General features: G+C 37.9%; 1 protein-coding gene and 1 long non-coding RNA gene across 15 annotated transcripts in view; one reads left to right on the top strand and one right to left on the bottom strand.

Annotated features, from left to right (window-relative positions):
* The window catches only part of TACC1 (transforming acidic coiled-coil containing protein 1), a gene marked incomplete at its 5' end in the record, with an annotated part of 113916 nt that extends 100729 nt beyond the window's left edge, over positions 1–13187 (top strand). For all 11 annotated transcript variants that reach the window (XM_081269160.1, XM_081269154.1, XM_081269153.1 and 8 more), the window contains 6 exons: positions 1309–1385; positions 2459–2502; positions 5811–5971; positions 6855–6961; positions 8561–8681; positions 9831–13187. In XM_081269160.1, coding sequence (XP_081125286.1) covers positions 1309–1385; positions 2459–2502; positions 5811–5971; positions 6855–6961; positions 8561–8681; positions 9831–9899 — 579 coding nt within the window. In that variant the 3' untranslated portion in view covers positions 9900–13187. The remainder of the gene's footprint in view (positions 1–1308; positions 1386–2458; positions 2503–5810; positions 5972–6854; positions 6962–8560; positions 8682–9830) is intronic.
* Positions 1–16863, bottom strand: part of LOC308634951 — a 107191-nt gene that overhangs the window by 38530 nt on the left and 51798 nt on the right. The window lies entirely within an intron of this gene.

The raw sequence follows: 16863 nt of genomic DNA on the forward strand, positions 1-16863 counted from the left end.
TCTCCTGTCATATTTCTTTTTTTTTTAAATGAGAGAATTTTTTAATATTTTATTTTTTAGTTTTCAGGGGACACAACATCTTTGTTTGTATGTGGTGCTGAGGATCGAACCCGGGCCGCACGCATGCTAGGCGAGCGCGCTACCGCTTGAGCCACATCCCCAGCCCCTCCTGTCATATTTCTGTGCTGTATTTTATGTGTTTGGTTTATGTGTTCCTTGAAGATTCCACTTTTTCTTTTTTTAAAGAAAGTAATTCTGTTGCCATAACAATTTTATTTTTACACTACGATGAAAGTAATTAAGTACATTTGCTCTAGGTCTTTCAACATTATATAAGTAACTTTAGACTGGTAACAAGGGCTGTCAGCCAATCCTGTTGTCAAAACTTGGGAGCAGTGGTAAGGAAGCCTACCACTGCCACCCTGCTTATTTTCTTATAAATGAGAAAAATGACTTCGTCTTCCTCTTGAGAGTTAAACTCTGAGATAAATGACCACCTATTGAACCAAAGCAAAGACATGTCTTGTTGCCTGAAGCACACAGGGTGGCTTCTAGGTTCTTGGAGACACCAAAATAAAGAATATACCCATCAGGAATCAGGAAACACAGCCAAGGAAGGGTAGTGAAAGGACAGTGGCAAACCCATTGGAGTTGAGGTAGTAAGTTGAAAGTGTTTCCAGATAGCAAGCATCCCAAATGTGGGTGTGGGTTTTGGCCTGACTGGCAAGATCCTTCAGATGGTGATGGATCCTAAAGAGGGATGTATCCAGCCTGGGGCATTCCCCTTCTGCACCCCTTGTTCTGACTCCATTCTTACCAGTCAGAAATCTCTGTAGAAAAGATTGTGCTGGTCACACCAATTTATAGTACTCTGATTTTGTGGCAGTTTCATTTCTCAAAGAAAATTGGTGGTCTGACATCTATCTACTGCAATTATGTAACTTTGGCTAAGGTGAATCTCTTGTCAGTCAGACGCTCTGCTCTTGGTGTCCTGTCGCAGCTGTGTCCCTACAGAGTTGACAGCCAGACCATGGACTGAGGTAAAATTCATGGAACTTGTAAAATCCTCTAAAGTTCCTGGGAGATCTGCTTAACCTTATACTAGTGGCTACATTTCATCATTCTACAGCTGAGAGTACACGTTTCCAAATGTTTATGAACATTATATACAAATGTCAAGGTTTTATATTCCTAATGTCAACTGAATGCCTCAGGTTATACTTGGTCATGTGTTGTTTTCAGTCTCCAATCTTAAATTGAAACTTTAACAGATTGATAAGGTAAAAACCAAGCTTTATTGTCATTTAGATAATCACTAAAGAGATTGAAGCCAGCGAATGGAAGAAGAAATATGAAGAGACCCGACAAGAAGTTTTGGAGATGAGGTTAGACTGGAAGCTGGGGGGAGGGGTCAGGTGTCTTGAATATTATTAAATCTACAAGTGTTTGCTCACCACAGAGCCAGCTGTTGGGAACTTGAGGACTTTGATCTGAGATTACCTCACTTTGCAATTGAGAGTGTCATTTCATGAGTTATGTATTCAAGTATCATAACTCATCTTGAGTCGTTCAGAACATTACATGTAAGCAAAGTTCACACTGTTATTGTCTTTTTTAAAGAATGGACAAAAATGGGCTGGGGATGTGGCTCAAGCGGTAGCGTGCTCGCCTGGCATGCGTGCAGCCCAGGTTTGATCCTCAGCACCACATACAAATAAAGATGTTGTGTCCGCCAAATACTAAAAAATAAATATTAAAAAAAAAGAATGGACAAATTTGTGCAAGAATATCCATTTGGAATACAGAATAATAAGACTTATTGATAAGATCAATGATGGAGGCATTGAAATTCAATGGGGGATTGAACCTAGAAGTGCTCAACTATAGAGCAACATCCCAAACCTTTTTTATTATTTTGAAACAGGGCCTCACTAAGTTGCCCTGACTAATCTTGATCTTATGATCATCTTGCCTCAGTCCCCCAAATAGCTATAATTACAAGCATGTGCCATTGGGCCTCCAAAATCCATAATAATTTAAAATAGTCATACATAGTAGCTTCAAGTTACATAATCATCACATGGATTATAAGTAGGCATGTTAATAGAAAACAAAATTGACATCAAATTGAAATCTTTTAATTTATCCTCTTTATTCTCTAAGAGAATTATGTACCATTAAGTGACTAAGGATGGCATCAAAGAAGAGAAGGAAAAAACATACATAGTTCATGCTTGTACAGTCTGCATTTGAGTGATTAAGAAACATTTTAGCTGGGCAAAATGGCACGTGCCTGTAGTTCCAGCTACTTGGGAAGCCGAGACAAAAGGGAGACCCTGTTACGTAAATTTGTATATGTAAATCAGTATATATCAATGAGTTTAATTGTTTGAGGGCAGCATTTCTCTAAATTCCATTGTATGAAAATTCTCTTCTGAATATTCTTTTTTCTATTTAGGAAAATTGTGGCTGAATATGAAAAGACCATTGCCCAAATGATTGGTAAGGAGTTTTTTTTCCCCTAGGGCATGAGCCATAGAATCTGAGTCAGTTCATGCTGCCTTAACAAGGTACCATAAACTAGGTTACTTATAAACAACTGGCATTTATTTATTATAGTTCTGAAGGGTGAGGAGACCACGATCAAGGTTCTGTCAGTTCCGGTGTCTGACATGGGCCTGTTCCTTGTAGTCATGGCCTTCTTACTTTGTCCTCACCTGATGGCTGAAGGAGATAGCTAGCTAGCCCTTTGTGGTCTGTCTTTTCACACACATAATAATTGTCCACATCTGTGGGGTGCACTGTGATAATTTGATCCATGAATGCAGTGTGCAGTGATCTAATCAGGATAATTCACATATCCATCTCAAGTATGTATCATTTCTTTGTACTGAGAACCTCTGAACTCCTTTATTCTGGTTCTTTAAAAAAATAAATAATAAATTGTTATAAATTATAGTCACCCTACTATACTATAGAACATTAGACCTTATTCCTCGTATCTAACTATAATTTGGGACCTGTTATCCAACATCCTTCTTTCCCTCCCTCCCCTTCCCAGCCTCTAGAGACCAACATTATATTTTTTACTTCTGTGAAATCAACTTATTAGCTTCCACATATAACTGTGAACATGCAGTACTTACCTTTTTTGTGCCTAGCTTAATTCACTTAACATAATGATCTTGGTTCTGGGGTCTCTTCTAGAAGGATATTGTCCTGTCTCTGCCTCATAACTTAATTACCTCCACAACCCCCCCCTCCCAACACCATCACATTGGGGTCAGGTTTCAGCCATATGAATAGGGGAACAAGGAGCGTAAACATTCAGACCATAGCAGGAGATCTTAATATGAACTTCAGTTTGTTCATCATCTATCTCATTTCCATGGTAGGCATATTCTACAAAGTTGCTTCAAATGCTGAACTGGTGGATACTGAAGCACACTCCTAAGAGGAAAAGCAGGACTAAGTTCCTGTGAGCCTATGGTCACAACATTTATATCAACTGATCAATATGTAACCTTGTCTTATATGTGTTTCCACTTAAACACACCTTACTTAATATATATTATTGATTTTTTTAACATTGAATTCATGTTCAACAGGGTGTCAATTCACATCTGAACAAAACTTACCTGGCACATGTATTTTTTTATTTATATGACAGCAGAATGCATTAAAATTCTTATTACACATATAGAGCACAATTTTTCATATCTTTGGTTGTATACAAAGTATATTTACACTAGTTTATGTCTTCATACCTGTACTTTGGATAATAACGATCATCACATTCCACCATCATTAATAACCTCATGCCCCCTCCATTCCCCTCCAACCCCTCTGCCCTATCTAGAATTTGTCTATTCCTCCCATGCTCCCTCTCCCTATCTCACTATGAATCAGCCTCCTTATATCAAAGAAAACATTCAGCATTTTTTGGGGAGGGGGGATTGGCTAACTTCACTGAGCATTATCTTCTCTAACTCCATCCATTTACCTGCAAATGCCATGATTTTATTCTCTTTTATTGCTGAGTAATATTCCATTGTGTATATATGCCACATTTTTTTTATCCACTCATCTATTGAAGGGCATCTAGATTGATTCCACAGTTTAACTATTGTGAATTGTGCTGCTATAAACATTGATGTGGCTGTGTCCCTGTAGAATGCTGTTTTTAAGTCCTCTGGGTATAGACCGAGGAGAGGGATAGCTGGGTCAAATGGTGCTTCCATTCCCAGTTTTTCAAGAAATCTCCATATTGCTTTTCATATTAGCTGTACCAATTTGCAGTCCTACCAGCAGTGTATGAGTGTACCTTTTTCCCCCTCATCCTCACTAACACTTATTGTTGTTTGTATGCATAATAGCTGCCATTCTGACTGGAGTGAGATGAAATCGTATAGTGGTTATGATTTGCATTTCTCTAATTGCTAGTGATGATGAACATTTTTTCATATATTTGTTGATTGATTGTATATCATCTTCTGAGAAGTGTCTGTTCAGGTCTTTGGCCCATTTATTGATTAGTTTTTTTTTTTTTGGTGCTTTTTTAGTTCTTTATATACCCTAGAGATTAGTGCTCAATCTGATGTGTGAGGGGTATAGATTTACTCCCAAGATATAGGCTCTCTATTCACCTCACAGATTGTTTCTTTTGCTGAGAAGAAACCAGAGACCCTGCGTCTAATAGAAGAAAAAGTAGGCCCTAATCTCCATCGTGTGGGATTAGTCCATAACTTCCTTAATAAGAGTCCTGTGGCAGAAGAATTAAAATCAAGAATCAATAAATGGGCTGGCACATGTATTTTAAGGCACTTCACAGCCTTCTTATGCTTTGTAACACTAGATGGCACTTCAGTACCACCTTTGGGGGCCATTTTAAACAGCAAGGTCACCAAAATAAAGCACAAAAATGCAAAATGTGACACTAAGTAGACTACTTGAAAAGGATAGTTGTTTATAGTATGAAATAAGGTAAAGCATCCCTGTCTGCCCTCAGATGAGAACACGAGCAACAGATGAATAAAAATTTTACTCACATGCCTTGAGTATGGATTCTAGGATTGCAAATAAATTTAAGTTAGTACACAAATTGCAAATACAGACTGCAAATAATGAGGATTGGCTGTACTTGGGTTCATTTTTTTTAATTCTATGAAAGCCCTCTATGCCATACCCAGAATGTTGATGGCCCACATACTAATACCTACTGGGCGGAGTCCTCTGTTTTTGATGCAGTATCCTTCTGATTTTTCCTGTCAGACCCAGTAGTGCCTTAACAAAACAATGGTGATTAATCCTCTATGTTGAATTTAGAGCCTCTTCTAGTGAACTTTGTAAAGATTGATTCCCTAAATCAAATCAAGACAGATCTTTAAGCATTTAAATACTGAAATGATTTTTTTTTTTTTTTTTTTTTTTTTTGTCCATGTCACCTATTGCCTTCCCAGCTCAGCCTTGGCCAGGGCTGTCTCCTCTGTGTGTAATATTCTCCCCCATAGCTGCATGGCTCCCACCCTGTTCTTTGGGTCTCTATTCAAATTTTTTCTCTGAAGAGGCAGCTCTATAAAACAGCAGCCCACTCACCTGTTCCTCATTCCTCTCATCCTTTTTTTTTTTTATTACCCCATCACTCTCACCATATGTCGCTCCCCATTAAAATATAAGTCCTTGGGAGTGGGAATTTTTTTTATACCCATGGCTGTGTTCCTTCCCACTGAGAACACTGCCTGGCTCAGGGAGAGCAGCTGTTCACCATTGTGTGAATAAACATGCTATTATTTTTGACTTATAATTCCCAGAAGATGAACAAAGGACAAACATGACCTCTCAGAAGAGCTTCCAGCAACTTACCATGGAGAAGGAGCAGGCCCTGGCTGACCTCAACTCTGTGGAGCGATCCCTTTCTGATCTCTTCAGGAGATATGAGAACCTGAAAGGCGTATTGGAAGGGTTCAAGAAGGTAATGAGTGTGTCCTTTTCTGTCTCTTTCCTGGCTAGTACTGGATCATCACACACATAATGCAAGGGGTAAAAAGCCTTTTAAAAGGGGCTCCACCTTGTATCTTCTATTCCAGTAAAACCATGTTTTTTCTACTTTTTCATTTCTATAATCAGGCAGCTGGCCCACAGGGTGGTATCTCTTGATTATTTTTTCTGGATCAAGCCAGTGAAGCCTAGATACAGCCAGAGTGTGGCATAGAGTACAAGAATTGGAACCCTCAGATTTCAGGATACATCTAGAAACGTTCTTTTTAATTATTCACCTTTTTAATGTTAGTAAGTGTAGAAGGGATTCCATATCATTGAAAAAAATCTTAAGTGGCATATTTTAGAAAACATTAAATGTAATAATTTGGTTGAATAGTATTAATAAGACACATTAAAGCAGTGAAATTCTTTTGTTTTCTTTTTTTAATGCGGCTGAGGTGGAACCTAGAATCTCATACATGCTAGGCAAGAGCTGTACCGCTGAGCCACACCTTCAACCTTTGAAATTCTTTATTTTCCTATTAAATTAAAAATGAAACTAGCCAATATGTCTAATGTAGAAATCAAATCACTATTCAGTTTTGAATAAGTACCTCCCTAAAGGAGGTATATTGGTATAACTGAACCTTACTGTATGATGTTGAAAATTAATACATAAAGAAATTATGTTATAAAAATATCTAGAATTTTTAAGTGAGATTTGTATGTGCCTATTTCAGATTACCATACATATTAAAGTCATCTGAGTTAATTAGGTTTTTCCATTTTTTTACATACGACTCTGATATATGTTATATTACTAGTAGAAGAAAAATGAAATGACCTGTTTATTTTTAATTTTCACTATGGAACAGAATGAAGAAGCCTTGAAAAAATGTGCTCAGGATTACTTAGCCAGAGTTAAACAAGAGGAACAGCGGTATCAGGCCCTGAAAATCCATGCAGAAGAAAAACTAGACAAGTAAGAGCTTGTAAATTTGAATTTTACTTTTCATAATGTTATGAAGATATTGACAGAGGCAGAAACTTCATTTTATCTAAAAAGTAATATATACTTTTACATTTTGCTAAATGTATTCCTAAGTGTAAGAAAACAAGTTCACTGTTTTGCAACTTCAGGGGGTGTGTGTGTATATCTGTGTGTGTGAGAGATAGATTTCAATTTTTGAACCATCTTCTTTACATGGTTAAAACATTAAGAAAACATAAAAAGGTATACAGTATCACCCTCCCATTCCTGCCCCCCTTACACTAGGTTCCTACCTCTTTTCCCCTCAAATAATCAATAGTTTCTGTTTCTCCTTCTAGATATGCTTTTTTCCCTCCTTTTTTAGATGATAGCATACTTCCTTTTTTTGTGTGTAGCAATACAGTTTTGAAAATCTTTCTCTGTCTAGTCTGTTCATGAGGAGCTTCCACATGGTATTCCACTGTTGGAATGTATCATTTACATTCTCTCCTGTTGGACATCGAGGTTAATTAGAATCTTTTGCTGCAACAAACAGTGCTGTAGTAGGTAACCCTGTAGATTATCCTTTTACATGCATTTAAGTTATCTTTGTGATATATGTAATAGAAAAGGAATTTTTGAACCAAAAAATAATGAATGTATAATTATAGTAGTTATTTTCAAATGACCTCATAAAACTTATACCCATTTATACCCCTGTACAATTCTTAGGAGCATTTGTTTTCCCTACATCTCTGTTAGCAGATCAACTTATTGATTTTATGCAAATCTAATAGATGAAAATGGTATTTCATTGTAGGTTTTTGTGGTTTTGGGCAAGTAAGCAACATAACTTTTATTTTATTACATGTAGTTTTGATTTGCATTTGTCTTAGCGAAGAAACTAAATATATTTTAGCACTTACCTATTCAAATATTTACTGTGTATGACTATTCTTTGCCTATTTTTCCATTGTCAGTTTATATGTTTTATACATTAGGGACACCAGCCCTTTGTAATGTGAATTGTGAATAATTTTTCAAGGTTGTCATGTATTTTTTGGCCCTGTTTATGGTGTTTCTGATATGCAGAATGTTTCATTTTTAGTACTGGGTAAGCAAGACACTGTTTCAAAATAAATTTTTTTTAAAAAAGATTCCCTTTTTATTTTATTAATAAGGTTGCTTCCTTGAGGTTTGTGACTCATAAACATTAATGGCTAGTATTCTAAATTGTTTAGCTGTGATGATCTCTGGAGTGACCTGTCCACTTTTATATTGGGTTTTAAAAAATTAAGATTATTGTAGAAACTGTTACATAATTCTTTTCTCATGAAATACAAATTTTAAAGAACTCCATGGCCTTCAAAAATGATTCTACCATTGGCGTGTCTCATGGGAATTTCCCTAGCAATTGTATATAAAATGAATTTTTATTAATTAAAATTAAATTATGTAGGTCTCTGATTCTTGTCTTTTTGCTGATCATGCAATCTGTTCTTTTGAGTCTGTCTGCTGGAGGTCAATGGTTATTCTCCTGACTCTTTAGCTGTGCCCTGGCTAACATGTGCTTTTTTTCTCTTTATTCCACAAACAAAACTCCACAAACAGAGCCAATGAAGAGATAGCTCAGGTTCGCACAAAGGCAAAGGCTGAAAGCGCAGCTCTGCACGCTGGACTCCGGAAAGAGCAGATGAAGGTGGAATCCCTGGAAAGAGCCCTGCAGCAGAAGGTATGACAAGGGGTTGGGTCAAGACAACCATGCAGGTGCCTGGTCCTCCTCCTCTACAGTGGCTCACATTGGTCCTTGGTGTGCTTTGTGCACCATGATCCTGGGTGAAAGTGACCTTGCCTTTATACTCAGATACTTCAACCCAGATCCTTTGTGAACTAATTCTTGGGGAGACAGACAAGTCACACCATTAACCTTCCAGTTATATTATATACGAATCATCCACAGGCAGGGTGCAGAAAGGAATTTGGAATTTGCTTTTTAACTGAAGTTCAGTGATCAAACACTTTTAGTAGGGGTCATGAGGCTTACCTTTCATTCATTCTGTTTTCTTTTTATGCAATACATGAAGCCATCTTCCCCTTCACTTGCTTTAGATCATTGGTTCTCAATTTGGGGTAATTTTGCCCTCCAGGGGACATTAGGCAACGTCTGGAGATTAATTGGCTGTCATGACTGGGAGATGCTACTAGCATCTAGTGAGTAGAAGCCCAAAATGTTGTCAGATAGTCTACAGTGCACATCCACCCCCATCCATAGATTTACCCAGGCCAAAACACAAGTCCTGCTGATGCAGAGAAACCCTTTTGTAAAAAAATGGAAACCAGTAGTAGCAATCCTTATATTGCACTTCCCAGCAATTTTTGTTTCTTTTTTATGTCTCCAGCATTTTACTTACTACATCTCCACTTATGCACTTGTACCTATGCAGTCCATTTAGCTAGAACATGGGGTCTGAGGGCCCCTCATGTTCCCTGGGATACTCTGATGCCAGAATCCCAACTCCTAGAGAAGCTGATGGATTGAGTGAGACTCAGATGTTTGTGTTGCTGAAAAGTACCTCACACAGTTCCTATGAAAACAAGAAATTTGGGAACTGAGTTGTTTACAAACAGGCTTCAGAGGACTGGTGACTACCCACCTCACCCTCTACTCAGTTAAGCCCAATACTGTGAGTACATGCACATTTACAGGGGAGAAGGATTAGCATTTTCCTTTCTTCACAAGATCTCTAATATAGAAAAGTAAAGAATCACTGAATTAGGTTGTCTAGGTAGGATCTAGCCAGTCCTGGGACTATCTAGCTATAATTCCCTTTATCTTAGAACACAAAGTGGCCTGCTTATAATCATATCATCTGTCTTTTAGAACCAAGAAATTGAAGAACTGACAAAAATCTGTGACGAGCTGATTGCAAAGCTGGGAAAGACTGACTGAGATTTCTCTCTTCACGTAGCAGATCTGCACTCCAATGCTTCTGTCATGACCACAAGTATCTTGCCTTATCTAGGAATAATCGTACCTTTGCAGAGAAAAAAAAAATTAAAAAAAAAAAAAAAGCACAGACCCACCGCTGCCTGTCCCGCTTAGTTGCCAGTACAGCAGCCCTGGAAGGAGCCCTGGAGGTTAGCCCAGTCAGGAAGGAGTGTGATCTGCCAGTGCTGGAGTCCTTTTCTGCTCCCCAGCATCAGGTTCAGTTAGGGAGGCTGCAGAGCCTGGGTTTGTGATTTCTCTGTCTTAGTTGGTCTTAAAGTCATCTTTCCTTCTCCCAAGTTTGTAATTTGTGATTTTGTGGCTACCATTTGGGGTTATCTCCTCTACCACCTGTCTGATATTTTTATGACCTTATAATCTTTTAATTTTCAGTATCACTGGTTTTATTGAAGGAGATGATCTGGCCTTTTGTTATTTCCAGTTTATAAACAAGAAGGGGCTTTGAGTATCCTTGTTATATACATTATCCCTCACACATCTCTATCTATACATGCTGCTGCTTTTTCCCTACAGCACATAGAAGAACATACATCTATAAATGTAAAACCCTGTTTTGAAACAGCCCTGTTTCCAAATGCTAACTTACAAATTTGGGTATCAAGTACAGTGACACATGCCTGTACTCCAGCTACTCAGGAGGCTGAGACTAGAGGGTCATTTGAGCCCAGAAGCACTGTCTTCTCCTGACCCCCCCCCCAAAAAAAAAAAGAAAAGGAAAGAAAGAAACTGGGGGGCATCCAAGATGTGAAGGCCATAGACATGAGTTTCACATCTAGGGAAGACTTTCTGCCACGCTATTTCATTGCCTTGGTATTTAGACACCCCTGCATATTGATGAGGACAGCCCTTTGGCACTGAGTCCTCCTACTGAAAGTGGTATAACTATAGCCCTGTTACCAATTACAAGGCAAAGGAAGAGTAATCTCTTTGTCTTTACAAGTGTGGTACATTGTTCTTTGGATATTTAAAAAAGAAAAAAAAACCTTTCATACTTAAGATAGAGTTTTTAACAAAGCAGTCAGTAAAAATAATGTGTGACCCATTCCAAAGATTAGCACATATGTTTGAACAAAACAGTCTGAACACTAGGGAAGGAGGTGCAGGGAGAAGGTCCATACAGACAAAACCAAGTTCCTCCAGCTATTGCTGGACACAGTTCAGAGTGGTGGGACGTTAACCCCCAAATGGAAATTTCCCACGAATCCCCTTTCACTTGATAGGCAAAACCCATGCAAGTGTTATAAAGCACTCTTTTGTCTTAATCTTACACCCTGAAAGTGGTGATATGCACTATGTTCAGTACATGTCCGTTTTCCTACTTCTCTTGTAAAACTGTTGCATGAGCCAGCTTCAACAATGAATTGTGCCTCGTGGAGAACCTCTATAGATCTTTAAAAAAAAAAAAAAGTGTTTCTTTAGCAGTGTATTGCTCATGTGGGTGCAATCTTTAGCCCCAGGGAAGTTGATAATGTCTTTTAAAACCAGAGTCATGTTTTACCAATATGCATTTATCATAATTGGTGCTTAGGCTATATTTCAAAGCCTACTGTCTTAACATTTTGTACAAAAAAAAAACAAAAACAAAACAAAACAAATTATTTGTGGTTGGAGAAGTGGCTTGACAATCATTTGGGCTTTGAAAGTAGTGACTGTGGTTTAATGTGAATGCTGTACCAGGAGTCACAGTATTGGGTACAAGTGTCTCCAGTGGTATGACCACTTTTTTCTCTAGTCCTCTACTACGAGGGGAGTTGATTTTGCATTTTGCAGAAAGAAACAGTGCAAACCCTTTACTGCTGTGTTTTGCTGACATTCATGTTTACTTGTTTTAAATTGATCTGTTTTAAGTATGAAAAGCTTATAGTAGTCTCCATTATAAATCCATAATCATTTTTTTTCTTTTTAAAATATTTTTGCAGTGCTAGGGATTGAACCCAGAGCCTCACATATCCTAGGCAAGTGCCCTACTGCCAAGCTACATTCCCAGCCCTATAATCATCTGTTTAAGCTATTATGTATTTTAAAAGCACACTCTGTTGTGTTAAAACAGAGGTAACTACATTCCTTCCCTAGCACAGTAGTAGAAAAAAATTCTTGAAAACTGGACCCCAGTAAATGAAGGTGCTGTATGAAAGAGCCCTTGCTAAATAATATTTGTCACTGACCTCAGTCATGACCATTACAAGGAAATGGCTGCCATTCTATAATAGATGGATACTCTCAAACAAGACTCAAAATGTATCATTACAACTGGCAGATGAAGAGAATATACTAGACAGAGTGAAGTATATTTATTTTTCTTTAAACATAAGCCAAAAATTCAAAAAAAAAAAAAAAAGCGTCTAGAACTCTGAAGAGTAAGAATATACTCTAGAATTTGCTTCGGCATGTATGAGGACCAAATTACTTGTTAGACAGTCAATTTTAAAAACCGGGTTATGAAAGCGAAAGGGGGAAATGGAAGTTAGCTTCTGGCTTAGGTTTGGGAATATTAAGTCATCTTGCTGAGACTGAATCCAGAGCCATTTCTTCAATTTCTGACTTTGCCAAAGTGTAGATAACTTTTATCTAGCAGTATTTTGAAAGAAAATGGACTGAACGGTTTACTGTGTAGTCTAGATAGTTGGTCACATCAGACCTCCCGGGATTTACTCTAGTTAGGTGAGCTACCTGAAGCCGGTGATTTCCCTAATAAACCTTTTTTGTTCTGTAAAACTGCTCTGGAAATCTTGAAAGGCCCGTGTTCTCACATGGTTTCTAGCTTCTTCATATGCAGCCCAAATTAGGAAGTGCAGAAGCATATGACAGTGAAAAACAGGATTCAGCAGACTTCCAGAAGTTATGGGATCTGAGGGGAAATTCGCCTGTAGTTCTAGAGAATAATAGCTCAAGTTAAATCTTCTTTGCAGCCAATGGCTCTTCCTACTTATCCACATTTGGTACAACCCCCCCCCCCCCCGCAACATACTTAGATATCTTTTAAATAGCCCTGAATTAGTTCTAATTATAAATAGGGAGAATAAACTGCCCCAAATGTTCTTAAACTGACTGAGCAGCCAAGTTAAAGCACTCACCCTCAGAAAAGGTAAAAGAAAATATGGCAGCTCTGTGCCTCATGAAGGGGTTGGGGGATTTTTGTTTGTTTGTGTGTGTGTTTGCTTGCTTCAGGTTTTTTTTTTTTTTTTTTTTTTTTTTTTTTAAGAATAAGCATTGGTACACTGGGTTGGAAGTGACTCAGCATATATCCTTTTTTATTGTAGTAAGCATTCTGAAGCACCCCCTTTTTACTTCCTTTTGGTTTTTCATTACAGTTGGTAGCCATCTCATTAACTGTTTATGACTGTTGTCTCCTTGTGGTTGTATAACTGTGTGAGCTTGCTCACAGACTTTTTTATCCTGTTTTTAGGAAGAGAGAAACCAGGTCTTGAAAGATTAAAATGACTCAAGCAAGGGATTTTAAAATAAAGCTGTATATATTCTGAAGAATTTTAAAAGCTAACAAATTATTATTTGCTTATTGAAGAACAAATATAGTCTGGGAATCCCAGAATGTCAAGCCAAAGCTTAGTCTAAAAAGTCATCTTCTTTCAAAGATTTTAATAAAGAATTTTTTTGAGGAGACCTCTGTCCAAAATGGTTTGACTAGCCTCTAGATTCCAGTTATTATTATTTTTTTTAAATAATGTACGGGCTGGGGATGAGCTCAGTGGTAGAGTGCTTGCCTACTAACTCTAGTGGTAGAGTTCCAGCCCCAGCCCTGGGGGCAGGGGTGGAGGAGAACAAATTGCCTCTCAATCCTTGAGTCTCCTATACAGGAAAAGTGAAAGAGTTGATATAATAGACTCTTTTCTCCAAGGAGCTCCTCTAGAAGGTCATATATCCAGCAGCATTCTCCAGTGAAGACCCACTCCCCAGCACCAAACTTGAATCTGGAGACTAAAGATTGCACTTTCGTAGTTTTTTGTCCAAATGCAATCCCATTTCTGTGCCTCTTAGCATGCAGTTAGATTTGGACAAACAAATTCCTAAGGAATGACTTTATTAACTATAATATGGTTACAGCTATTATATAAATATCTATATATATTCTGGTTATAGTTCTAATATGGAGATATTGTGTGTGATGCTGGCCTGTGGCAGTCTGTATAATGCTTCAACTTGTACAGAGGAGGCCAGGCTTGAAGCTGAGGTGTGGCCTGAACCTTCCCTGTGTCGACTTTTTACTTTCCAACTGTCAGGATGCCACTTTCTCCCTCCCTCTGCCTTTTTTAGTGGTATCTGGAATATACTCCAAAGAGTATTTCCTAGTCACATCATTAATTGATACTCTATATTTATGAATAACTTTCAAATGGACATAAAAAATTTGAACTCTGAAGCCACACCCAGTACAGATACAGGGCAGTGTGTAGGTTACCACACCCAAAGCCTCAGCCTCAGCCTGGGTCCTTCCCAGCTACTGGGACAGGATCCAGGCTTTTTTTAAACCTCAGAGGTAGCAGTAAACTTTTTAGTATTGCTGTTAGCAAGTGTGTGTTTGCCAATAGGTATCCATTGTACTAATGTGCCAACAAGTAAATGTTTATTGCACATCTGCTTCCACTGTGTCCCCATGGGCTCCCCGAAGAGTGTGAGGGGCCCCTCACCTGCAAGGGTGAGTGCTGCATTGACTACTGCTATCAGGATTGTGTTGTGTGGAATAATCATCTGCATAAATTTTATATACATAGTAATTTCCCTTTTTATATGTCAGGTAAATATTTGTAAAAGTTATACTCACACAAATGAAATTATTATAATGATTACTAATATATTTTTTTCCATGTTTCATTGCCTGAATAAAAACTGTTTATCACTGTTAGATCTGGGTGTGTGTGGTGTTGTTGTTTCAGTTATAATTCATTTTATCCCCAAGTGTGAAAATTTACAGCAGCTTTGCTTATTTTATGAGTTCCATATTTCAGTCTAAAAATAGGAAAGATGACATTTTTCCCTACACTCACTTTTGAGGTTTTATGCATTTAGCTGAGTGTGTAATTAAAAACAAAACAAACTTTGGGATTCAGACCTTGCCATGCAAATATCCATGACTTTGCATCTGTGCAAACAGTTTTTAGCTGGGTGGGTGTTTCTTGTTTTTGCTTCAAGACTGTCTTACCCTGAGTATTTTTCAAGTCCTAAGAAGCTAAGTCACCTCAAGCTTGCTGACTTGTTGAAGGGCACAGGATGAGCCAGAGCTGTGTTGACATTACGGCCCACAGAAAATAGTTGAAGTTTTTTTGTTTCTTCTAGGTTAATACCAGGAAAAACTTTTTCAATACTAGCCAGGCCAACTCTCCCCTCAAGGGGAGCAGACAGGAAATTTCATGGGTTGTATTACTGGAAAAGATAGAGTCAAAGCTCCATTTGAAGACTAGGTAAAGATCCCCTAAGGAAACAAGAGCCCTATCACAATCTTACCATTTGACCATCCTAAGACATTGCAGTCAATAAAGTTCCTCAAAGGAATGTTTCACTTCAGTGTGTTCCTGAACTGCAAAGAGAACCCTATAAAAATCACAGGAATAATCTCCTTTTCTGAGAATTATTGGGAAAAATAAGATGGAACTTATCCTCTACTCTTCTAAAAGAGCTTTATTCTTGCATAACTTAAGACCACCAGTGTTTTTTTTTTTTTTTTGGTTTTTTTTTTTTTTTGTGGTACTGGGAGTGAACTTGCCTTGCCCATGGCAGGTAAGTGCACTACTAACCTACTTCTACCCCGGCCTTTTTATTTTGAGGCAAGTTCTTGTTAAGTTGCTGAGGGTCTCACTGAGTTGCCCAGGTTGATCTCAAACTTAAGCCTCCTGCCTCAGTCTTCTGAGTAGCTGGGATTACAGGTACATACCACCAAGTCCAACACACCAATGTTTTTTTGGCTTTTTTTTTTGTGTGTGTGTGTGGGGGGGGGTATTTGTTTTTTTCCACACAGGATCATCTTAGCAATCAATTTTCTTTTTTTTTTCCAGATCTGCTAGAGATGGAAGCCAGGGTCTCAGACATGTTCAGCAAGTGCTCTACACTGAGCTACATCCCCAGTGGCCACATTTTTATGAAACTATGACAGCAAATACCAGAAGTCATTGCACAAGTTAAGGATAAATATTGGTTTGTGAGATTAGCTTCAGATACAAATTTATGGGTAGTAGGTCATGACAAAAAAGTTTTTCATGGGGCTGGGATTGTGGCTCAGTGGTAGAACACTTGTCTAGCACGTGCGAGGCCCTGGGTTTGATCCCCAACACCACATAAAAATAAATCAACAAAAGTATTGTGTCCAACTACTTCTAAAAAAATAAATTTTTTTTAAAGTTTCTCATTATGGCAAAGTAGGCAAAATATGAAAAAAACACATAGGCAATTTAAGTTCATTCACAGTAGCAACTGCAATCCAGAGAGAGGAGTGATATGACCAAGGCTGTATGTTACCAAACCCTGTGGTTTTTACTCAAAATAGGTTAAATACTAATAGACACTTATTCTTTTTTTTAAGCTCTTGAAATCCAAGTCCTCCCAGGTTTGTATGGATTTATATCATTTTGTAAGTTTCTAGGCATATAAGAACCAATCAGTCCCAAATGTGGTTTAACTATATTTGTTCACCAAATACTGCTGCATTTGCAGTTTAAAATGAAACATGAAGAAAAATCACTTTTTCATGTTTGATTGAAACTTCATTTAAATATAAATGATATGCTAATTAAAACTATTTTTTTCCCAAAAGAAAGCCATTCCTTGTCTACATTTCTTAACTCAGTCATTATGGGTTATTTTACCTAAGGTGTATTCCTAAAGGTGGGAACAGTGGTGCTTCTGATCTTTGAGATAAGTCTAACCCCCAGTATGGGACAAGAAGGCATGGAATTGT

This window comes from Spermophilus citellus, assembly GCF_964194105.1.
Source record: "Spermophilus citellus genome assembly, chromosome: 16".
In the NCBI taxonomy this organism is placed as follows: Eukaryota; Metazoa; Chordata; class Mammalia; order Rodentia; family Sciuridae; genus Spermophilus; species Spermophilus citellus.